The sequence below is a fragment of the Calypte anna genome, chromosome 1, assembly GCF_003957555.1.
Source record: "Calypte anna isolate BGI_N300 chromosome 1, bCalAnn1_v1.p, whole genome shotgun sequence".
Lineage (NCBI taxonomy): Eukaryota > Metazoa > Chordata > Aves > Apodiformes > Trochilidae > Calypte > Calypte anna.
In genome coordinates this window covers 52,865,457-52,890,985 of record NC_044244.1, presented here as the reverse complement: position 1 = coordinate 52,890,985, position 25,529 = coordinate 52,865,457, and the positions used below count along the sequence as shown (strand labels likewise).

The following is a 25,529-nucleotide window of genomic DNA, read 5'->3' as shown; positions in this document are numbered from 1 at the left end:
CCCATTGCAGCTGAAGGAGTAGATGCAATTGTGCTGTATCCAGCAAAATTGAAAATTACTTTAAGGGGAGGAATGCAAATTTTTTAAAGACAGAAAATCTTCATTCAACTGCAGAAGGAAGCATAAAATTAGCACAGCTACATCATTCTTATTCCTCTTAATATTAAGACAGTAGTAAGTGCTTGATAATTTTCCGTTTTATTATATATTATATTATACATTTTTTAAACTGCATTGCATTATGAAACTACAGGAAGTGAAGTTTGTTAGCAATTGAAATTAAAACCTTCCATTCAGCATTTCCAAAACCTGAAAATGTCTTGAACCATTTGGCTTTTCAGCAACCCATGAACCTTCCCTCCAGTAAACAACAGTTAAATATTAGAGTGTTTGTAATCCATAGTTAAGCATTTGACCTCTGATCCTGTGCCTCTTTCTACCTGTCTAAAAGCTCTAGTGGCAAAGTTGGAATTCATAGATTGTTACTGTCTCCTTATGAGTGAAGTCCTGAGTATCCATTTGTTAATGCCAATGTTGTGCCACTGCAACACCACTGAAATCAACTATATTTTTTATACATAAACCATTATTTGCTCAGACAAACAGTTCCTAGAATGAAAACCTGTTGGTGCAGTAAGAGTTAGACATTCTGGTTCAGGCACTTGCAAGATCCTTTCATTTGGATTTTCCTATGTGGAAGACTGGAGGTTTATTAAAAAGAAACAACAATAAAACCAACTTTTCTAACTAATAAAACCAGCTTTTCTAACTACATGTTCCATAGGCTTATTAATTGCTTTCCAGTATTTTATTTTGGATCTTCAGATCCCTTTATTGTTGCAGCTCATGCTGTCTCCTGTTTTTTCTGTAGCTGGTAAAGGGACTCTAGTATTTGTATCTCTAGTAACTTAGGTCTTTAAAAGTATATCAACCTTTGTTAAACTTTATGACTTTATTAACCAGAAGAGCCTGAACTAGAAAAGTGTTTCCTTCATTAGGAGTTCCCACAGTCTGGGAAGGTTCTGACCACTGGTCTCCCAAGCACACAGCTAACCCCCTTTAGACACAGTCAGGTTTGCTCTTTCACTTAGGAGAAGACTTGCTGTAAATATTGGAGCTCTAGAGAGTGTTGGGTTTTCTAAAAAGTACATCTCTTTGGAAAACAGAATCTACCAAAATGCTCTCTCAGCATGAAGGTGTTGCAGCTCAGGTGCAAGCACGTTAGAAATGAGAGTACAGGACCTACAGGAGGTATTTTAATCACTGGCATGTGCTAGAGCCTGTGCTCTTGTACCTATGTTACTCGTGGTTCCTGGGTGTCAGAACAAGAATGTGAGCACATGCTTTAACCACAGCTGAATTTTGTTGTATTAATGCATGCTGCGTAAGTTATCTTCATTTGCTACTGATTAATAAATTAAAGAATGTCTGTGGCCTCCATCCACTGACCACTGAAATCTCAGCCTGAGATTTTTGATCCAAATTAACTTCTTTTGTGCTTTATGTTCAATAGTAAAATCTTTGTGGGCTAGTTTGTGTTTTCAAGGAAGCTTGTATAAATTCATGATCTTGATGTTATTTTGTTGACTTAGAACTTATTGCAAATACTGTGAAATTCCACAACTTTTAATACCATAACAACATTAACTCTGTTTTGGACAGAATATTGTTAATGTGTATATATTATAGCACAGAGGCTTTGATAAAACCGTGTGTCCTTTCTGGAAAGGAGAACATGAACTGCATTTCCAGTTTTTGACAGCATTTAGAAACTAGGGAAAAGTGTCCTTAGTTCCCCCCAGAAGATGCAAAGTCAAAAAAGACAAAAGAATCACAACAGCAATTTTTGCTTTGATGAAGTGAACAAAGAGGGGAAGCAATCATTGGACATTAGGCAGTTTTGAGCTCAAGACTGGTGGATAGACTGTAAATATAAATCCTAACCCAGCTTCTGCAAAGTGAACAGGTGTTACAGCCTCCAGTCCATTGATTTCCAAAAAAAAAGATATGGAAAATTACTGATCCATGAAACTCCATTAAGAGCTTGGCAAGACCCTATAAGAGTAAACAGCTATTATTTTGTTGATTACAAGCTTGGAGAAGGGGAATGGTGATCTGAGAAATTTTAAGAATTGGTGCTATCCTGTTTGTACAACCATTTTTATTAAATGCTAATGTCATCTGTCAGGAAACTGTGGTTTGTCCATGACTGAAGAATTTGGCTCTTTAGAAATTTAAGAGAAATTTCTTGGAGAAATTTTATATTTTTTTTTCTCCTTTGCTTATGCATATGAAAATTAAAACATCTTTCTTCATGAAATAGTACATTGCAGGTTAATGTGGATTTTTTTTTACTTGTCAAACATACTCCAAACATAATCCATGCTCTGCTGAAAGCCTGATTTAATTTTCTAGCAAGATCTGCTTTCCTCAGTCTTTAGAGTACTTTCCATGGCAGTCTTAAAGACAGGAAAATGAGTGATAAGAAAATGAATAACTTAATATATCACATGTAAAGTGTTATTTTATATTTTATTGTAACTTAAAATTTTGCATTTATTTGCTGCAATTTGAGCCACAACTTTCCTTTTGAGCAGGAAAATCTGAGATTTTTTAAAAACTGGACATAGAACAAATCAAGTTTGGGGAAGGAATTTGAGTGGAAAAATTAGGAATCTAAGATAAACACTGACAAACCAGCAGTGAAAAGAAAAAAAAATAGTTTGATTATAATTGAGAAAACAATCGTTTTAAGTTTGGTCAGAGATTGATTTGTGTTACACACATTTTTACTTCAGAGACAGAGGCATGAAATATTGAAATTTGAACTTTAATTAAAAATAGGGGAAAAAAGTGGTTTAAAACAGATTTTATGAGAGTTCTGATTACATAGGTTCTGACTATGCTGGTTGCATACTTGAATAAACTGACCAAATGCATGTTTAGAATACCAAGTACTGTCACCAAGAAAAACAAAGATGGTGTTTTCAGCGTCTCTCTACCCACTGTAAGTGGTATCCATATTGCAAGTACTTCGGTTTGAAAGTAAAATGTTTTTTCTTTTAATCTTATCTGTTACTGTATGTCTGAAAAATTTCAGGCCAAATCAGGTACTCAGCGTCCTTGTTCAGGAGTGATTGAGAGAATAATGTGAAGAAAGACTGATAGAGGAATCAGTGGGGTATTCAGACTTTTATTGCAGTAAGATATCCCCATTAATGTTGCTATAACTTACTTCATTTCACATCGTATGCTGTAAGTATTTTTTAAGAGTAATAAAAACACTCACTGTGCTTATTTGCTATTCATTTTATTCTGCTTTTTTTTTTTTTTTTTGGAAAAGCCCTGGATAAAATTTCAGCTTTCTTGTCATCCAGTGAAGCATTAATATATGAACCCTTTGCAGGTTCAAAAACAGAAAAATATTGTAAAGGCTCTGTTTATATAATGATTTTTCTGGCTATACTTTGATTTCATGGATCTTTATTCGTGATACATTGGCTGGGTTTCTTAATGTTTTTTCTGTTGCCCTATAAACTCTTGCAAATACTCTTTATTGCCACATGAGGTCAGCAGCTGCCGAGAAAAAGAAGTCAATAAACTGTCTTGCTTCATTGCAACTCGATTCCATTTGCTTTATTTAGAGTACTTAAAAATCAATACATTCTTCAGATCCATATATACATTGTGCAAAACCAAAGGATTTCTTTTGAAAGCGTAGCAGCTTCAGCAAAAAGTCTTCCTTGCAAGTTACTACAGAGTGAAAATCTAAAATGGCTTTAGGGGGGGTTTGTTGGCTTCCCGAGTAGCATTGGGTAGCAGCTATGGCAGAGAATGCTGTTCTGTACAGTGTGATGGTGAGAGGATTTCACCCTTATCCTTTTGTTTATACTAAATTAGTGATAATAAATCTGAATGGAATGCAGTGTTATTGCTTCAGGGAATAGTTTGTAATCCAGAAATGGCAAATATCCTTCCTTTTAGTTGCAGTAGCAACCACTGTTCTGTCAAGATGTGGGGAAGATGTTGCCTAAAAGTGATTCCTCCTCTCTTTAATTTTTTCTTAAAAAAAAAAAAAAAAAAAAAAAAAAAAAGAAAAAAAAAAAAAGGGTGCCAAAGTTCCTGAACAGTGTTTGGAAAATAGTTGTTTAGCTCTCAGCTCTGTCATAAGCATACTGTTGGGTAGTCATTTCTTTAGCTTGAGTCTCAGTTTCCGATGTGTAACTAAAATAAATACATCCACTTCTCTGGTAAAGGTTGAGAACAAATCGGGTGGGGTTTTTTTGTTTGGTTTTTTTGTTTGTTTGTTTGTTTGTTTTTTTGTTTGGTTTTTTTGGTATACTGTTTTAGCCAAGGGAGTGTCAATTATAGCACAACACCTGAATCTTAGTGTTTCCTTTCCTGAAATTCATACTGTTGTTTCTCATGCCTATTCCCTTCTTCCTCTCCTAGATAATTGTGTAACATTGTAAGGAAACACATCCTGTGCTTCAGGAGTGGCTGTTATTTACCTTATTACCTTATAGTTTACGAGGGTATCTCCATGCATGATTGGCACCAACTGATACTACTGTCAAAGCTGTTATACAAAAATCCCCCTGCACCAGGCAAATTTAATGAGTGATACAGACAAGGCTCAATTTTACTGATCAGCAAAATACATTGGGAAGACGTAGGTTAAGTATTAGGAAATACTTCTTTGCTATAACACTGATTAAATCGAAAGAACAAACTGCCAAATTAAGTTGGGTAATTGCCATCACTAGAGGTTTTCCAGGCTATGAGTATGCATCTGTTTAGCAGGGATGGTTTAAAAATAATGCAATCAGTTTTCCACAGTTCAGAACTTGAGCTGAACATTATATGCATATATATTTTTTTTTAATTTCTTCCCACTTTACCCTAGCAAGGGATAAAGCAGCAGGGATGTCAGCAAAAGAGTAAAATTTTCTCTCAGCTTGTGCCAAGCCCACATGAAATAAGAAACAAATTGTATTGATAGAGAATAAAACCCAGATTGATGTGACCTTTATTATTTTAACAGTGTCTTACAGCACAGTTACAGAGTTGCAGGACTGCAGAGAACAGAGCTGGAGTATAAAATAACATAAATAAATAGAACAGGAGCCAAAGCAGTCAGCAGGAGGTGGTTGGAGTTGGGCAGTGAAGGAAGGGTGAAGGGTTTGCATTGGTCAAAGCCTTTATGATTCAGCCACCAGAGTTGCAAATTCTGGAGAAGGGAAAAATTTTTTATAAATGTTAAAAAATGAAAATGTAAAGGAAGAGGAAGGATATTACAATTATTACAGAGTCACTGGTGTAGCAGAAACATAACAATAACAGAAGAACAAAGAAATTCAGATTAATTAAGGGGGAAGTATGACTTGGGAAATCTTACAGTGAAATGAAAAGATTTTTTGAGGGTAAGGGAGAAATGCTCTGCATGCCAAACTCTCAAGACTGTCCACTGCTATTCATCTGAAGAACTTGATTAGTTCCCTGTTATTCCTTTGTAAATCTCAGTGGGTTGAAGGCAAGAACTAGAAATTTAATTTTACAGTGAGATAAATTTCCTTTATATCAGAATTTGGCACAGAGCCTCATTAATGAGTCCGAGCGTTTGAGTCCCTGTGTTATAAATACATTGCATTTAAACTCAATTTTGTAATGGCAGATTGACTGAAAACGACAGATTATAGGAACAGAAGGCTGACACCAATCTACCTAGCACTCTTCACCACACTGGTGATAACAATAAACATGATCTCATAGGGTCAAGATTTTACCCTGTGGCTTTTATCAGTGTTACATCCATAATATTTACATAAACGTGTGTATCTGCAGTTCAGGGTTATTTTTGGATTGGGTCTTTAGAATGCCTTTCAGCTGGGTGGTAAAGCATGGAAAAGGCACATGCATGGCTGCCTGGCATACTGTGCTCAGAATACTCTATTACCCAAGGAGGTTCCAGTTGCTGACTCCTTGGAACACCTTGGAACACTTACAATTGAGAATACCTTGCACAGTTGTGTGTGCCTCTGAGCACTAAAAAAGACAGAGTGGAGGGAATCCCAAGAAGGGCAAAAAAGATGATAAAGGGATTAGTGGGTTTACAGAGAGAATGGTTTATGGGTTTAACATAATCAGCTGGGAGGGGAATGGCAAATAGAGTGGGAGGCAGTCATCTGTAAAGGCTCAAGAGAAAATTTTTGAAGTTTGACTTAATGAAGAGTAATGTCTTGCAACTAGAAAAGACAGCAGATTGAAATTAGGTATTTTAAAGAACTTTCTAATGTTTAGTAGAAAAAATGCTGAACTCTTGACGAGTGAGATCTTCAGTGACTGATGTGTACAAACAGAACGTTTGATGACGTGTCCAAAAAAGAGGCTGCCAAACACTGACAAACCAGACTGAGAAATGAAAGTGTCAGAGGGTTTAAATTAAATCCAAATTTATCCATCATTTTGAAAGATGTAAATCCAAATTAGGATTAGTGATGCAGATTACTTAACACAAAACATGTATGAATCCTGTACACAGTGGGTACGTAGACTGAAAGTGTTGCAAACTGAATTTAAGAGATAACATAAAGTATATGTGATGGAAACTGAAGACTAGTCTGGGCAAAAACTGAGGAAGGCTGTGATTATTAAATCACCGTGTGAATAAATCTTGCAGAGAGAAACATGAACTGCAAAAGAGGAAAAATTTGTTGTCATACTTGTAAGAGTTAAATTAAATCCTTTTCATAATAATTTCTATCTATAGAATGTATTTGGAGAAGGTTATTCAGACTTGCAGCCAAATGTTTTCTATATTGCATTATGAAGTACCATTATCACTTAGTGGTAATATAGTTCATGGACACTTTCTGTAGCCAGGAAACCATAAAACACTCCTTCATGAATAAATGTTATGCACTTTATTACCAGGATTTTCAATGTACTTGAAATATTTCAAAGATGCTCCAGTTGAATAATCTTGTGAACTGATTCACTATTTATTTTTCTGCGAAAGTTAGGCCACCCCCAGGTGGCTTGTCAAGGCAACTGTTACAAATTTTATTCATATATGCAAAACACCTGAGGTAAGGCTCTGTATATTACCCCCTGCCTGTTGGTTACTCGTGTAAATATTTAATGCCTCCGACGGGCCTGTTAGTGAGAGAATCCTTGTCATTGACTCCATTCAGTAGTAATTCCCTTTCCAAAGTTAAATATTCCTTTGAACAAATAATAGTTTTAAATTTCAATGATTTAGACTATTTTATAATGTAAAATAATTTACTAGCTATCTGGTGTCAAAGCTGACATAAAAGGAGAGATTTGTTTGGCTGTGTTCGGTGTAGTTCAATAGTCTGATGCATACCCTGTGGTTACTGAAATGACAGAATTACAGAGGACATGTTACAGGCTAAAAGATTTCTCTCATCAGATTGTTTTTTTTACATTATCCCTACAGTATAAAAATCTGTTTAGGAAACTTCATAAGTAATAACTTAGACTAATTTATTTTAGAAGGCACAAGAGCACAAAGAGAAGTAAGAAAAGAAGGGCTTCCAAAAGATTTTTTATTTTTGTCTGGAATTTTACCTGTGCGAGGCCATGACTTATAATTTTTAGCTTTGAAAGTGTGATACCTCACATTTACAACATTTAAATAAAATAACTGAAATATTCTAAAATATCTGCAGAAGTTGTGTCAAGGAAAATATTTTTACTTACTGGGATAAAAATGTGCATTTGTTTTGTCTTTAAAAATTCTCTGTGTACTTTCTCAGGTCTAATAATACCAAGAAACTGAAAGGCATAGTGTGCATGTCCACTGCTAATACACAAAATAGATTTTGGAAACACTGTGAGCAGAAATCTTGATTTTGTTTTTCTCCTCCTTCTTATAAATATTCTCCTGAATATTTGTCAGCTCCCGAAGCTGATAGAGCAGTTGCAGTGTTGCTTCTCAATCTAATTTGGAAGTTAATGTTTGTAGTTTTATTAAGTAACCTGGTTTTGACCTGCAATTTTTCCCCAATTCATCGTTCATAAATTCATTCATCTACTGTTCACATCAGTGGAAGATAGAGGGGGTTTGACACCTTCACACAGAAGATAATAATGTCTTGCATGAACAGGCTGCAAGTTTTCAGCTGTTTGGAACTGTCAGATCAGCCACAAATTACAAATCTTGATCAGACAAGAGGTAAACTGGTGGAACTGTTTCTGAGCTGAACAATCTTGCAGGAATGATAGAAGGTTTAAAGCAGGAGACCAAAGAGAAAATCTGTAATGTGAGGCCTCTAGCTAGAAGAAGGCTGATTAGTTTGGGATTAATGTCTATGAAGGTAGGTCTGAGAAAGATGGCTCTGTGGTGTTAGAAAATCCATGAAAATCACTTCTTAAAACTGCTACAGGCTCCTGAGCCACAGCACTCAAGGGCCACTAGTGAGCTATAACATCAGCCCCTGTGAAAGGCTTCATGTCTGTTGTAGTTCAGTGATGTGCAAGGCTGATGTTTAAAACAAGGGGTAGAAGTGAGGCCTGACAGTTTAATTACAGGGAAACAAAAAAATAGTTTGCAACAGCAATGCAGCATTGCAATACTGAATATGAATGTGATTTACATTTGTGACTTCACCATTTTATATACGTAGGCCTTTATAATCTAGAATTGGATTTATGAACCAAAGGAAAAGTTAAGAAGTTTCATCCTCATCCTTTAGTCACAGTCCCAGCTGTTAATTTTGCATGTACTTCAAGCCTTTGCAGTGTAACAATTTGCTGCTGAAGTAAAATTTAGAGAATGGAAAAGGAACCCATAATGTTTCATAGTAGGGACATGGCAGAAGATGCCAAAAAAAACCAACCCTGCCTTTCCTTCTCTTCTCATGATAAAGTATAAATTCAGAGTATTTCCAATTAAAGTTTAGGCACAGTGAAAACTGCAGAAGAGAGGAAGAGAAGAGGTGTTTCATATTGCTTTGGTACTATGTACTGGCTTTCAGACATTACTTCCACTCAAAAAAAAAAAAAAAAAGTTATGGTAAATCTTATAAAAAAGTCATATTTTCTATATTTTCTTCTATAAGCCAAAATAATTTTGCAATAAAGTTCTTTTGTTCCAATTGATACTGCTTGTGTTGTGTTGCCTTCTGGGAATAACTGAAAATGTGTTTGATGTGAGGTTCTTAGATCAGCTGTAACCTTACTTACCTGAATCAATTTTTTCCCCTGAAACTCTTGCCCACTGATTTTACTTCCACTGTCACTAATTTTAACGGGAAGAAGGAGGACTCATGCAATAGAGCACATGAAGTTTCAAATAAAGACACACTCCTTGGGTTCAGAAGTTCTGCTAAAATTTAGCAGGAGCTTCCCCTATTTGCTTCACAGTTGTGATGCTGCAATATAATAATGACCTGATAAATTAAGAGGCTCTAGTCTAGGAACAGGGTCACAGTAACTGCTACACCAGTGCACTATGAACAGGCAATTTAGCTAATATATCACCTGATGAATATGTCAGGAGGTGATTCTGTATGTCAATTTTTTAGCTTCTAAATTAGGGAACTATGTTAGCTAACCACATTTTGCTTCTTATCCCCTATTTTTGATTGCTTTTTTTTTTTTACAACATTTTTTTCAAATCCTGTGATTTTTAGATATTTTTTAGATTTCACCCTATCGTATGTCTTGTTAGTATGGTGAAAACCTAACAATTGCCTGCTGTCTGGGTGATTTAGTACTCTAACCACAAACCTCTGTTACTGTCTCCTACAATGAGGAAAGACTTAATTAAGGAAATGCATCTCTTCATGTCTGCTCCAGTGTGTCGCTGGCATACAGAAGAAAGAGGAAAAAGAAGAAATTTTGCATGTGGGCTAATTTGATTCATCACAAGAGAGAACAGAGAAGATAAGTATTTTTAAAGCAATGCTGGGAGAGAAAAAGTTGTTCCTTTCCTGTATTTCTCATATTTAGTAAAAAGGAGTTTCTTAGCTGTGATGACCCACATAAACACTAGCAAAAGCTGGCTAGACAATTATTGTATTAGAAATTCCATAGCAGACTGACTGTACTTTGAATTTTAAGAGCATTGCTTTGCTAAGTCATGCATTACGTGCCTATTTACTGATCATCAAGCAGAAATGCTGCCACTCAGCTTTTTTCCTTTCTCTTTTCTAAGTTTTATACTCACTGTCTTTGAACCCTCAGTGTCCTGATCCTCAGCCCACTAAAATCAACAGAAAAATTAAACTTACAGTAGAAGTTGTATCAGCCCTTGGCCCTGTGCTATGGAGTGAGTGCCTTAGCTCTCAGTTTCTGTAAACTCTTGCCCCCTCTAGTGTCAAAACTGAGCCCCTGGTTCCTCTAAAGCCTACAAGCAAGGTACGGCAAATGCAGGAGTTGGCATTTCATAAAATCCAAATTGTGTCCTTCAAAAGGTCACATCCCGCAGTCGTTCCTAGATTTCCTCAGCTCTTGTATGTCAGATCAATATTCGACTGTTACTGTTAAAATTTACTTCTCTAGTCACATACCATCAGCGCCAATTTTGCCATCCCCGTCCTTATCTCCAGCAGCCAGAAGAGCCTTTGTTTCTTGGTCTGATAGGTCTCTTCCCTCCGGGGTAAAGCCCTTCAGTACAAACCTAAAGAGGAGGCATGGAAAAAAAAGAGAAGTATTTTCAGAACAGTTTCGCTTTGTATTTCATTGCACCACTGTTTTGATATATGAGTTGGAATGCAGGGTTTTATCTTCTGTTATTGGCCTTTAACATTCAGGAGGAGTGCCTTGCTCTGGAACTGTGTTTGAAGAACTGTCTGTAAGGTGTTGCTCATTCCCCTGTTTCAGGACCGTGCAATAAAAGCTACAGCTAACTACCTCCAACACACTTGGTACCATAAACCAGCAAATAACTAATTACTGCACACAAGCACAAAGGATTGAATTGTATGCTATTATGTAGAGCCTTGTGAAAAAGAAATCGAGAACTTAGGTTCTTAAGGCAAGGTTATTTGAGAAAGGACATGTCTTCACTTACTTTAATTCTTCCTCTTCAATGAAGCCGCTTCGATCTTTATCGAGAATATGGAAAACCTTCTTCACATCTTCTGGGCTCTTCTTCTTCAGTCCTACCATCTCGAAAAACTTCTTATAGTTAAAAGATTCAGCCGCTATAGGAGATAAAAAGTCAGATAATGACTTAGAAAAACCATGGAAACATATACCAAACACATACCTGTGGTTTTCTTCCACACTGCTGCGTGCCCTACCCTGGGAGTCGAGCCCAGCTGGGGTAGGAGCTGGAGGGAAGCACTGAAGTCGTCCCTACTTCACACACAATGAAATAAACACGGGGAAGAGGGGCAGTGTCTCTGTTTTGCAGATGAAGAACTGAGCTACAGAGGGATAGAACTTGCCCAAGGTCACACGGAAGTCTGTGATGGATTTGGGAGCTGAAGTCTAACCTGCTTGGTCTCATTTCAGTGCCTTGAATCATTTATCCCCCCACTAAGTTTTACACTAAAACAGTCATCTAAGAGCGCACGCTATTAGACGGTTGTCAAGATTCTGACATTTCCAGTCCTGAGAAAAACAAATCCAAAACCCCTCTCTTGCTCAACCACGGCGCTTAGCATTGTCGGAAAGTGTTTCGACACACGTGGCTATTGCAGCTCTGTTGCGTTTTTCCTGAAGACTTCCTAGAAACCAGCGTTTCATCTCGACCGCGAGTTGCATGACCGTAACTCAGGCACTGCAAGGGAGTGCTCTTCTGTCTCCTGCCTGCAAGACCTTGTCACGCACGATCGCCGGGGAGACAAAAAAAAAAAAAAAAAAAAAGAACCCGGAGCCCTTGAAATCGGAGTCGAGATAAATGACTTTACCTGCTCCACCTCTCCTTTCCTTTAACCGCACCCGCTTTTTGTCCCCCCCCACGCAGCTTAACTACTGTGGTGTGGATTAGAAATCTAATACAGTGACCTCCAAAACGTGCTGTGGAGGTATGGTGGGTTTTGTGTGTGTGTGTGTATTTTTCTTTTTTTCCTCCTTCCCCACGCATCCTTATTCCCGCCGCAGTTTTTCCTATTACATAAAATTAAGGAGGCTCAGTCTTTCGGGATCTGCGTGACTGAGATCTGTCATTAGTTGCTGTTAATTGCATCTGCTCCGGGACTTGGAGATGGCCCTAGGACAACGAAAGCTAATGAGAGAAACAGCTGCTGGATAGAGCAAAGCGGTTTGTTGGTCCCTTCCACTCCCCGGCTGATGAGTTTATTCGGGCTCAGCGGGTTTTTCACTTCTGTCTGTTCGGGAAGGTCATGGCAGAGAGCAGGACAGAGAGACGCTGCTCAGCTGGGGGGTGCGATCAGCCAGGTAGTTTTTTTGGGAAATATAACATGTGCACCCCGGAGCACGATTTCTGGGATTCCTCTGAGAGCAACCTTAATTTAATTGCCTGGGTCTCTCTAAGCAGGAAGAAAGGTTTGCTGGTCAGTTTAGGGGTGGCGACGAATTAGAGGAGTAGGGAATGTCTGAAACTCGGAGGAATATGAGAGGGAAGTATGGACCGCTGCAGCCATTCGTCCTGCAGAGAGCTTCTGCAGTCGAGCAGTGCACTCTCTTACTCTACTGTTACCTTCTATTCCATCCCGAAAAGCAAAACCTACCCGGGGGGACGTTGAGACTTTCCGCATAGAAAGTAAGAAAAGAGCAGTTTCTTTTCTCTTTGAAGCAAGAAACAGCAGTTCTGTAATGCCTGAAAATCAATTTCGGGGGTGAGCGGGATGCTGTCGGCATCCACAGCTGACTTCTCTATCCCAGATCAAGATATAATCCACCCTAGTTTGCCGAGTGTTTTGTTTCCTTTGGAAGTATCCTCTAGGTAGAAGCCAAGTCTGTCCGCAGGTAACTGCTTGTCTTCCTTTAAAATAAATATTTAATCTCTGTAATGTGCAGAACTTTGCTGAGGATGCAGCCCTGCACTTGATAAACCTGTCAGGCTTTCACTGCACTTCTAAAAACACATCTTCATTTGATGTTTTGTCTAGCGAGATCCTCTAATCTTCAATCTTAAATAAATGCACTACTGTCCTAAGCTAAAGAGACGAAAGAGGAGAAAGAGAGGGAAAAAAAAAAGAAAAAGCAACACTCACCTGAAAAGGCTCCCACAGCCTTCTTGATATCCTCAGCGTTGAGCACGTCAGTCATAGCCATCCTGCAACTGTTTGAACAGAGGAGCAAGTGCGAAAAGATTAAAAAGTGCTTTTCTCATCATTTCTGCTCATATGACCAAAGCTGCAGTGCTGTGTGGGGATGGCACACCGGGAGAGGCTGGAGCCGTGCCAGCTATATAGCTCTGCCTGGAGAAGTGCCGTGGGCTGCCGCTCTCCAGTTTGCAGAGCACAGAGGAGCCCACAGACGCCGGGGTTCGGCTAAAGAGAGGGAACGGGGATGCCTTTGAGGGGACCGGGGTGGGAGGAGGACGAGAGTGGGGGTCGCTCCCGGGAAGGTTGGAGCCTGCGCCTTACTGGAGCAGTGCCAGCCTCTGTCCGTGATACCGGCTGGTGAAAGAGTTGTGCCAAGGTCAAGTTCTCGGGCGCGGTAGAAAAGCTAGTGGTGCAGAGCAGAGTCTTTTCCTTTAGTAAGTCGGGACTAGCTTTACCACTTATATTCGGTGATGAGTAAGAAACTGCAGCATATGCCAAGCTTCAAGCTGCTCTTGAGGTCTGGAAGCCAATGTGATGTAGCTTTCGAACACTTGCTTTATCGTTCAAACACTTTAAACACCTCCCCTTCCTCCCTTCCCCCTCCCCTTCACACACATACTCCTTTTAGACCTCGTTTCTTTCGGGCCAGTCCATATTAAGCATCATCCTCGCTGAATTAATTATCACATCCCTGAGAATCCTACTGATCCCACTTGTAATGCACAATATGCTGCAGAATCTTCCGCGATAGGATCTAACGAGAAGAGATGCGAGGTGACAACATGCTCGTGAGGAGCTCCTGTGCAGTGGTGGGCTTCTTAGGCGGGACCAGCCACTTCCCAACATCGTAAAAAAAGAGCTAAGAATTGTAAGGTGTTTTCTAGGTTTTCTGTTTGGGTTCTGTTTGGTTTGGTTTGATGGATTTTCTATTTTTTTTTTTTTTTAATTTCTCTTTTGATCCAGGAAACTGTGCCCGTATGGCAAGTAGTCCAACTCACTCTCAGAGTTTGGGCAGGAGCCATTAGGCTGAGATAGCCAAGGTTAGGGCCAAGTAGTAGGACAGATCTCTGCAGGAGCATTGGCATCCCTGCTTCAGGAAAGACGAGGGAGGGCAGCGCGGTGGCTGCGAGGTCTCCAAGCTGCCATCAAGGGGTACATCACGGTACCGCCGGCCCAAAGGCACTCTTGCCATGAATGGCACCTCGGGAAAGCGGCCTTAAACAGGAGGCGGCTGCTGCAAAAACCTCGGGTCACTCTGTCAATAATCCTTCTTTCTGCGCTTTGAAGAACGGGAGCGCCCATCCTTTTTCTCCGCGGCCCAAGTTCAGCTATAACTGGTGTATCATTAGCATGTCACTGAGCGCAGAAGAACGGAGGAGGAGGTGACATTGGGGTGTCCCCCCCCCTTTTTTTTCTTTCTTTTTTTAGACCGCGGCTCTTCCTTGTGGGAGGGACTGCCTTTTTTCTCTCGTTGGAAGTTTTTTATTTTCCCTGTGTATTTCCTGAGATACAAGAGAGGCTTGTTTTTTTCCAAGGACAAACAAGGAGACGGAATGGGGAGCCGAGTCCCTCTCCCTGGGTTGAACGGATTTTTCCCTGATTTGCCGGGAAATCTGTGGGATGCTGAGCCGAGATAAGAGGCAGCTCCGCGCACTTGCATGGGTAGCTCTCCCTCAGCTGCCTCCTTCCTTGTTTCGGAGCTTGTTTGGGAGGGCACAGGGTGCAGTTCAGACAGTACTTGGGTTACCCCGGGTCTCTTGCTTTAGGGTATTTCAGACTGAAGAAAGGGGTTGAAAAAAGCCTCGTGTAGCACAGGTTAGATCCCAATCATTAGTCTATTTTATGTTAAATGTAAACCCATCAATACACCGCTATCTACAAAAGAAATCCATTTGCACGACCTTCCGGGATTGGCGTCTCTTTTCCCTAACTGGCGGATGAGAGAGGAATGAGTCCCTCCTGGTTCCCACCGCAGACGCCTCCGGCTTGATAGGACACAGCCGGCCGCTTCCCTGCTTTGCTGAGCTCCGCATCGGTGCAGCCTCTGAAGGAGCTGGGCCTGTCCGCACCATTTCTTTCCTTCCTTCCTTTCTTCCTTCCTTCCTTCAGAACCTTCTGTACACCCTTTCGCTGAGGTTTCCTCGCTCGCGGAGCCACCGAGGCCCCTCCAAACAGGAACGCTCCTGACCACCCGCCAAGTAAAGATGCTGGTGTCTCGTGTTTCGGTGTCAACCCCGCTCTGCTGACAAGGCAGAGCACATTTGGAGGGCTGCCCTCGGAGGTAACTCAAGCCGGCAGCTGGCAGAGGCGATGCGCAGCGCTGCCTGCTGTGCTGGCAGACGCCAGTCAGGTTTAAGTAGCCTCATGCCAAGCAAAGCGGCCAGAGGCGCGTAGCTGCCCAGCGTCTGTAGCGCATTCCGTGCCGGTCTCCTGGGGGACGGGATCCCGGCGGCTCCATCCGCATCCCTAACGATGCGCGAACCTCCCCGCTTCCCCTAGTCATCGGATCCCTCCGGCCGCCACGGCCTAATCATGCTGTGAAGGCGAAAAGTGAGAGGTGCCAGAAAAATGAGGCGTCAGATCAGGTGGGGACGCTTGGTACAGAGTAAATAACATTTCCCCCTTGCTCACAAAGCGGGAGGCCACGCCGCCAGTAGCCAGAAAGCAGCGACAGACAGGACTGCGAAGCGGACAGCTGGGGATCTAACCTGGAGGGCTGGCCGAGGCCCGTCTCTAATCTCAGCAGTGCATCCGTTTTTAAGGACAGCCTGCAAACTTCTAGAAAGCTTTTAACCACCACGCTTTAGTCAAATCTGTTATGTTTTTCTAAAAACAACAACAACAACAAAAGCGTTTCACGAATTGGCAGTTTCACACTCGACCCCTTCAGCTTTCTCTCATCATTCCTGCAAGATGAGTGACACGGTTTTCTTCATTTTCTGAGATTTTGGCAATTTTCCTGCCCGAACTATTTGCAAAATCCACACCGTGGATTTCCAAGTCGCCTGCACAGGAGCTTTCTTTATAGATCATCTCCCCCTTCCATCAGCGCCAGAACTAGCACATTCTTAATGAGTAAAAGATCAGCTAAATTACATAGAAATCAAACCGCGCTTTTCAAAGGAAAACAATTCAGGGAAAACTTCAAGAACGGCAAGAAGACCCCACGCCAAAAACTGAAGCAGAAAGCCAGGAGTTCTTTACAAAAAGGGTGACACATTTCCTTATCTTCCTAATGAGCACACCAAGGCGATCAGCTACATCCCATCGCTTACGATCGGCTATGCACAAAGATAGATTTTGCTTCTACGACGTTTTGGTGTTTTGGAGGGGGGGTTTGCCTTTGGGCACTCAGTAAATTCTGTTCACTGAATCCTTGTTCACGTTCTCCTTCACTTTCTCCCTTCCCCTTCCCTCTTTTGTTACTTCAATTTTCTCGCTTTCTTCCCTCCTTTTCTCCTCACCCTTCCTCCCCCCATACCCCCCCTCAACGTCTTCACCTATTTCTTCCTCTCAATGTCCCTTTGGAGTCTTCTCTGCGGGGAAGCCAACCCGCTGGGTTTGGAAGATTTACACCTCTTTGCCTCTGGGCTTTTCTTTGTAGGAAGGCGGGTAGGGTCGGAGTGATGAAAGTTATCCTCATCTGTTTCCCTTCGGGCGAAGGTCCTGGGTTCTTGCCGGGTGCGGGAGAATCCGCCTTTGCTGTGCAAGTCTGGACATTTTCTATGCTACTTACCTTTTGTATCTCTCCTAAGCAAGCGTACAAAGGATGGTAGATACAGAGATGGTAAAAAAGAGGTGGAACTCGGGGTGGGAACCCCGCTTATATACTCTCTCTTGCTCTTCCTATTTTTGGCAGGTGATACCCACTCCTCACGGGTATCAGATATTCAGGGATTTTGGTGGCGGTGTCACATTTATCTTTCCCTTAACTAATCAAAGAAACACTATTAATAATCCTTGGCACTCACCTTCGCCTGGCTGTGAAAACCTATTACCTCGGCAAACTGATGGCCCGCTTGAAACTTTATTGTTCAGGGGAGAGGCAGGCGGTATGAATCAGCTCCCTGGGGGCAAGTAGGTGCTTCATCTTCCCTCAGATGGAGGAGGGGGTGTCGGGGAGATCTGTCACTATTAAATCAGGAGGTGCCATTCGAGGGATGGGACTCTGCTTAGAAGGAAGGGAATAGGAAGATGCAATCACCTCATAAGAGAGAGGGAAAGTGAGGACACAGCCAGGAGTTTGTCCTTTTCTCTCTTGGCAGATGCTACTCGAAACAAGAGAGAACAGCCTTAAAATGATTCCCTCACATGAAGCTGCAACCTCTTGGCCTTAAAGGAAGGCAGAAATATTTTTCCTGCAGGCGACAGCACTGAAGTGTTTAATTTTGGCTGCTCATACTTAAAAGGGCATCCAAAATCTCCGCTCTGGCCCTGCTGGGCAAGGTCCTATAGAAGTCTAAAAAATTTACAACCTCAGATTTCTTAGGAGTGGTGGAGCATTGTCAAAGAAGAGATACTGTATATGCAGTCATAATACATAGGCTGTAATTTTTTCAGCATAAAAATTCTTTTTATGCTGAGTTGCTCATTCCAGGAAAAGATACCTTTGAAGGCACCACTGTTTTTACTCTCTCAAGCAATAATAACAATAAAAATGCTATTGAGACCTCTTTGCCATTCTGTAATCTATCTGGGGACCTTTTTCCTGATATTTTATGTTTTCCTGCCAATGAGAAAAATTTTACAAAAGCACTAAGAATCACATTTTTCTGAAGTATATTTATAAGTAAAATAAGAATCCTGTTTCAGGTTAAAAAGCAACCAAGATGGTTGTGATACAACTGGGTTATCTTTCAGGAAAGGCAGATGCTGTGAAAGTGAGATTTGATTTTAGTAGCTTGATTAATTCATCCTAAAAGGGAGGAAAGATAGTTGAGGTAAGTATGCGATAAGAGTATTTGAAAATATTTCTCTATTGCCACTATCATTTTGATGTTCAATTCTTTGATAAATTGGAAGCTCTCCAGAAGCTTTAGATAATCTCTAGAGATGAACCCTTGTTGAATCAAACATGAAAGTTTAATTCAATCGGTTTAATGTTGTGTCTCATTTATTTTTATGATAATTCTTGGGTTTTAGTTGGGTTTTTTGTGGGTTTTGGGGAAATCTTATTACATTTCAGGTAGCCTCCTTTATTTCTCATAAACACTCTGTCAGTGCCCTCGCTCAGAGAAGGTGAGACTTTGTATTTCATTACAATATGAGACAGCTGACTCCTGTGGGTTAGAATGTTCCACCCAAATGCTGGGCTGCTTTTGAACCATGATTTTGAAGCATGAAGTATGATTCATAGTAAGCTGCTGGCCAAATAATCTTGATGTGGTACCAAGATTAGATTCTGGTTTAGAGATACCAGTAGCTTGTGGCTGTTTGCTGGATGCTCTATTTCCATTTGGTAGATTGCAGAGCAACTTTTCTCTCTCCCCTTCTTTCAGAGGATAAGGACTGTAGGACCATCTTTTTGACTACTGGAATGTGACTTTCATTTCTGTCTGCTCCATTGGACCGAGTACTTTTGCTCACTGATGAGAGAAGAGCAAGGGGAGGACCAGTCATTGTGACTCCTCTGTGTAATTCAATCATATCAAAGCAACCCTGATTAGTGGAAATCCTTTTTTATCTTTTTAGTTAGCTCCTATTAAAGCTTATTTACAAAGAGAGAAGCAGATTTATGACCTCACTGGGCATATAGTGAGGCCTTTATTACATGTCAAGTATTTAATTAATTAAAAGGGGTTTTGTTTGGGTTGTTTTTGGTAAAAAGAATACAATAAAAATCTGACATTCTAGGTTATTCGTAGAAGTCTGCCTGAAGCAGAGTTCTCCTACATGAAATGATAGAATTTAGGGAGGAACTTTGTGTTAATGCACTCATAAATTTCACTAATATGATTACTAATTTACTGTCATTTCCACCAGGTTAATTCAGGAAAAGATTAGGGCTAGGCTTCCCCTTTAGGATATATATATATATGTATATACTGCAGAGCTAATTTGGACTCTCATCCATAATAATTTCTTTTTCTCTTTCCCACCACACATTAGTAACTGAAATAAGAGGTGCTCCAAAGCCTAGGTATATTGTCCTGTTTCATCTTATTTCTATAAAAAAGAGGAAGAAATACTGTGTTGTTGTCCTTCATAGAACCATAAAGTGTACAATACTGTAATTCAGTATTCCAGAAACCCTACACCAAAAGGCTTTTGGAGAACTAGGAGTGAATATGAGTTTTAATTAATATAACACAACTGGTTATTAGGAAGATGAAATGTCAATACCTACATTAGAAGTTGTCCAGAATTTTAGGACAAACATCTTTTGGCAAAAGTATCACTAACCATTTCACCTTGATGAATACCACTTGTGGCTTTTTCAAAAGATACATTTAGTAGCACCTACTAAATTAATCTGCCAGGGATTTTGTGAAACTGAGAGCTTTTATGTATTGGAGTGGAGAATGGGCAAATTCATGGAAGACAGATCCATTGAAGGTTACCAGATGCATACAGGCCACATTGAGCTTGTGATATTCCTGAACTAAAGTGGTCAGGATTTGGGATAGGATTAGGGGAAAGTGCCATAATGTGATTGCTTTGTGCTTACATTCCTCCAAAGGATTTTGTCTCCATCCATTCTTGGGGACAAGATGCTTGCTTGGAGGACTAGCGAAAACTTATTTTGATTTGATGCGATGGTTTTTAACTTAATTTCCTCAGTGCAGTTTATAATACCACACATGTGAAAAGTGGATCAGGTGGACAACATATAAATGAAAAATAAATCACTTAAAATAATGACTTTCAGTACCCATAGGAAAAAGCCTTTTTCTTTTCTAATATTGTAGTGAAATGAGGCAACCAGGTGCCACTAGTTGCCAGGCAGTGGGCATGAGCTTGTGTTAAGCCCACCTGTGCCTGGTTAGGGTGGGCCCCAACTGCACATGAGCAGGATTAGGGGGCCAATAAAAGGTGAGGCTCAAATTCTCAGGCTCAGCTCAGTCCTGAGCAATCCAGTAGAGAGCTCAGTTGCTCTTGGAGCAATAGCACCAATCCAGGCTAGTCAACCCTGAGGGCTATAGGCTCAGAGCACTATTTGTGAGTCTCTGCTGGAACACCTGGTTGAACCTTGAAGCGCCATGCCCTAAAAGAGGTTTGTCCTGCTACATCTGGTGGAGAATGCAGGCATAGACCTCGATCTAGCCTGTGCTCAGACAAATCAGAAAGGGAGCCAGCCCGGTGCAAACTAGCATTAGCAGAAAACCCAAGGAGTTGGGTAAGAAGATCCACTACCCTTCTTTCCCTACCACTGATTGACTGGGAAAAAGGAAAAGATGGGATTGTTAGCAAGCACCCCTGTTAATGAGAAGCTGGTGACACTGGCGAAGAAGCAAGAACTCTCCTCCTTCCCGTCCTTTGCGGCTGCATGGGAACTTTGGCAGGAGCTCAGTGACCTGTTGGGAAGCCTCCATACTCAAGAAATGAACAAAAACATAACCAGATTAGACGGTACATGGGGAGTGGTGATCAATGCTCTAAAAGAAATAAAAGCCGAGGCGGAAGCTGCCATCACCGCCATTGCAGCACTCCCACCGAAAGCTAGCATTGACACTAGAGCACCACCACCAGAAGCAGGATCCGGTGTTGTCTCCACAGCACCTCCGCTACCCACCCCTCCTCCTGAGGATGGAAAAACCCGAAAGGCATTCCTAGGACTAAAGGACAACAGCCTTGCCATCAAGGGCATGACAGGAAAGTCGCACCATTCCATAGACGAGTTTCTATCAGATATTGGGCTGGAGAAAGAAGAAGCAGCAGCAGCACCTGTTCCGAGCACCGAAAGAAACGAACAAAAGAATGTGAAGATGCTGACAGCCCATGCCCCTGAGATGGGCCGCCACAGCTGCTGCTTTGAACCACCTCTACTGCCACCTCCCAGCTCAGAAGAAGAGCATGGGAAAGAAGCAGCCACCCCACCAGCTGCACCCATCGGCCTGGAGGACAAAATAAAAGCCCTCCTGGAACAAACAAATCAGGCTGTGAAATCTTTAGAAAAAAGGATGACAGACGTGGAACAATGCTCATCTTTCCGTAAATATTGAGGCCCACCCTCCCTGATGATGATGATGATTATGAGGACATTCCAACCCCGTTGTTATCAAGACAGAACAACCAAGGCATCAAAGGTGCTGATAAACCCCAACCCGGAAGATGGTCTGGCTTCATTCGCGATGCCATTCTTGAAGGGGACTGGGAGGCCAGCACTGTTGCTTGCCCATTCTGCCTGATAACAACGGGCCACCTCAATTTGAACAGCACAGCTGGAAAACCTTACAGCAAGCCAAGAAGATCCTGAGAGGGAGGATTAAAATCGGAGAGTGGTTAGGCCGTCCTAGATTGGCTCTTCACTGCTGACACCAATTGCCCCCGACTGCAGCAATCTGGCCAGATACCTGCTCACCCCCCTCCCAGCAGATTGTCTGGGCCAAAGAATGGGAGCGCCCGGCCCAAGTAGAGGCAAATTGCCCTCGAGCACCCGGGGATCCACTGTTAGGGGTAACAGCCGAGATCCTCATGGGCTCAGGACGCTATGCAGATGTCCAAGTCCATCTACAGGTCAGTGGGTAGGGCCCAAGCTGCTACAGTTTACTGGAAGAGGTTATAGCTGTGTCTCCACAGATCCTGGACCTCTTTGGGTACCCAATAAATGGACACGCCCTGCCGCCACCAGATCTCTAATGGACAACGATGCATCATCATTCAGGCATTGGAATGTGCCTGGGGAAGTAGTGGATTCTCTGTCCCTGGAGATATTTAAAAAGAGACTGAATGTGGCACTCAGTGCCATGGTTTGGTAACTGCAGCGGTGGTCAAGGGTTGGACTCGATGATCTCTGAGGTCGCTTCCAACCCAGCCAATTCTATGATTCTGTGATCCAGCACCTCAAACTGAATAACCTTGCCAAATTTGCACATTTAGACGTCGTATAATTTTCCTTACTTGTTGTTTGTGTTCTTCTAACAAAAACAAACAAACAAAAATCCCACAAAAAAGAAAAAAAAAGTTTGGGGGGGGAAATGTAGTGAAATGAGGCAACCAGGTGCCACTAATTACCAGGAAGTGGGCATGAGCTTTTGTTAAGCCCACCTGTGCCTGTTTAGGGCAGGCCCCCACTGATGCATGAGCAGGATTAGGGGGCCAATAAAAGGTGAGGCTCAAACTCCCAGGCTCAGCTCAGTCCTGAGCAAGCCAGCAGAGAGGTCAGTTGCTCTCGGAGTGATAGCACCGATCCAGGCTGGTCAACACTGAGGATTATAGGCCCAGAGCACTATTTGTGAGTCTCTGCTGGAACACCTGGTTGAACCTTGAAGCGCCGTGCCCTAAAAGAGGTTCATCTTGCTACATAATATAACACAGGAAACTTCACTCTAAGTTTATTTTGACTCCTTGCTTACATGCTGCTCTCCAGTTCTTATATGCCCTCTTTAGGCTGCATATGAGCATTTGTTCAGCTTTATATATATATATATTTTACACTACTACTCAGTGACTGAAAATGTCAGTTGTTTTTTTAAATACTAATTATAATTTCCTTCTGCCAGCTGGAGTATATCAGACTGATTCAGGCTTTTTTAGGTTCTGTTACCTCCATGCAATGGACTATTCCTTAGTTTGCCTGAGAGAAGTCTGCATTCCAAGCATCAAAGCTTACTGGTTCCATTTTAACATACGGTTGAAAATAGCAAAAGGCTATAAGAGAGACCCCAGATGCTAGAAATGTGTCAGTAACGGCCCATGCTACCAGTAAGCTCTGTGGACTTTCCAGCTTGTGTTGCAAATGGTGTGGAAATGAAAGTGAAATGTCTTGGACAGTATCACCCAAAGGAGAGAATACAAATGAAAAACAGTGATAGGTGTTTCTGTGTAAATCCTTGGTGAGAGTTAGGCTCAGATTACCCACCAAGAGAAAAAGCTAGTGCTGATGGAGAAGGTCTGTGTATCTTAACACCTCCTAGCAACTCTCAAATGGATACTTGCAGCAGAAAAAAAAAGCTTGTTAGTCCCAGTGGGAAACTCTGACCCCAAGGTTAAGAGAGTGGGAACAGTTGGTTTTCTTTACAGCAGACACTTGTGGGTATCAGACATTTGTCATAATTGACACTTCAGAGTTGTTCACACTGGGATGGATAAGCCCATGTAATTATTACCATGGGGGTTATATTCCAGGATAACCAGCACAGCAGAAAGATGGCTTCATTAGTCATTCCTGTTTATACATGGCTGCTGGTGAGACAGCAGTCAGAGCATTTAGACCAGAGCATACAGCTTTTGGGGACATCAGTTTTAGCAGCTAGAATCCTGTGATAACCGAAATTTTGATAGTTACTCTTTAATGGAACTGGGTTTGTTTGATTTTCCGTATGCTCTCACATTATTTTCAGAGCTCTTAGTGCACAGCGATGGGTTTAAAAGAGAGGCTTGTAAAGGAGTCATATCTTTCTGGGTAAACAGTGAATAGGACAAATTTTATACCTCTGATGTTCCAATGGCAAGTTGGGGCTTTTCCTGCCAGCCTCTCAAGTGGAAATTGCTGGCTAAGAAAGTCTCTAACTAGCAGCAGAAAAAGAGCAGGGCTGTGTCAGCTGTTTATTTATTGTCAGTATTTCACTAGGAGACAGTTCTACTTACACAATTGGCAACTGAGATATCTTCTCAGGTTTAGGTCATGATTTGAATTCAGCTAAGGAGAATATCAGTAAATAAAAGCCATTGCTCTGCAGCACTGTTTCAGTCACCTTTGATGGAACGAACACCCCAGCCCAGTTGTTAATAAACAGATACACGCAACACAAACTCACTGGCACTAAAATAATATCTCCGTGTAGTTTGTAGCCTGAATAAGACCCAAGCACTGAATTCTCTACTTTTCTCTTCTTTATCTCTCTAGGTTGCTTAACGGGAGGACTGCAGGAAGGAAATCTCAACTCTTGTTACCTGTGCTAAACTGCCCAGCATGGTTCACTTCTGATGCATCTGGAATTGCCTCAGGTAAATGTCAAATTGAATATTTGAGTTTATTTTTTTGAAAGATATCACCTCTTGAAAGACATCATCCTTATCCTCTGTCTTCTGGAGATAATTTTATTACAGGGCTCACTGGAAGTCTCCTTTCCATTACCACATCTTCTTCTTACAATTAATTAATTCCATTTTAGATATTACTACTCATGATAATCTTATTACCTATAGTGATCTTATCAACTTCATCATAAGTTTATGTATGGGGATTTCTTTTCTTTTTTTTTTTTTTTTTTTTTCCCTGGACAGTGTAAAAATTTGTTCCCACAATTTAAAACATTATTTGAAAAATAAAAAAGTTTTACAGGACTATAGAGACTCGAATTCAATTTTTTATACTTTGCTCATTTGAACTGATGATTGTTATGGCCACACTTTTCTTTTCTTGAGTGTTAGTATTGTTTCCCCTTCCTAAAAATGTTCATTCTGGTGGTATCTTAACATAAATTGCCTTATTGCAGAGCCTTTTTGCACTCTTCTTTTCAAAACTTTGTGAATATTCCTTGTGTAGGTAAAAGAAATGTCATCTAGAAGTGGAGCACCAGTGCACCATGTGACACAGACATGAATTATATACGACAGCACTTTTAACTCATACCCATGGTATTTTGATGGCTATTTGTAAGAGGCAGTAGCTTCCAGACCCTTTGAGATTTGATCTCAGTGAGACACAGAAGCTTCTGTCTTGAAGAATAATGAGATATTTCAGTGAACTGATCATTAATATCGTTCTTTTGGATCAGAGATTTTGCCTCTTTGAAATCTGTAATCGCAGACATTTTTCTGCACTTTTGTTGACATTTCTACCCTCTAATATGGGAAAGAAAAAGAGCTATCAGGACACACTAAAAACTATGTTGGTCTCCAAGGCAGTGTACCTAAATGTCTTCCATTACTATTTGTCTATCTGTCTTGGAATTTATTTTTCCAGCACCTTTTTCCTGTAAAAGGGCAGACGTGAATCATCAACAAATCAACTGTTTTCATGAGACCACACATGATAGTGGCACAAGAAACTGCACATAGCATCCCACCCTGGGGTAAAATCTTCCAAAATGGATGGTCCTTTTATTTTTTGTTGTTCTAGATCTTGATGGTGAGAGATGTAACTTGGGATAGCAGTTTCATTTGGGTATAGCAAAGGGATCTTCCTTTTCATAGAAAGGATCTGTTTGTTAATTG

General features: G+C 41.1%; 2 protein-coding genes across 7 annotated transcripts in view; one reads left to right on the top strand and one right to left on the bottom strand.

Annotated features, from left to right (window-relative positions):
- Positions 1-3,609: 3,609 nt before the first annotated feature.
- On the bottom strand, positions 3,610-13,611 carry PVALB (parvalbumin). 6 transcript variants are annotated; one of them, XM_008495769.2, is made up of 5 exons: positions 13,530-13,611; positions 13,155-13,222; positions 11,042-11,174; positions 10,539-10,648; positions 3,610-5,230 (listed from the first exon to the last, which is right to left on the bottom strand). In XM_008495769.2, the coding sequence occupies exons 2-5, from the start codon at positions 13,213-13,215 to the stop codon at positions 5,202-5,204; spliced, it is 333 nt and encodes a 110-aa protein (XP_008493991.1). In that variant the 5' UTR covers positions 13,216-13,222; positions 13,530-13,611; the 3' UTR covers positions 3,610-5,201. The 6 variants fall into 6 exon arrangements, with proteins under 6 accessions (XP_008493991.1, XP_030305740.1, XP_030305730.1 ...); XM_030449870.1 differs by lacking the exon at positions 3,610-5,230 and adding an exon at positions 5,237-6,692; XM_030449880.1 differs by lacking the exon at positions 13,530-13,611 and having other exon boundaries at positions 13,155-13,493.
- The window catches only part of NCF4 (neutrophil cytosolic factor 4), a 39,421-nt gene continuing 25,819 nt past the window's right edge, over positions 11,928-25,529 (top strand). Inside the window, exons 1-2 of the mRNA XM_030449853.1 lie at positions 11,928-12,002; positions 24,217-24,317. The gene's annotated coding sequence lies outside the window, so the exon portion shown is untranslated. The remainder of the gene's footprint in view (positions 12,003-24,216; positions 24,318-25,529) is intronic.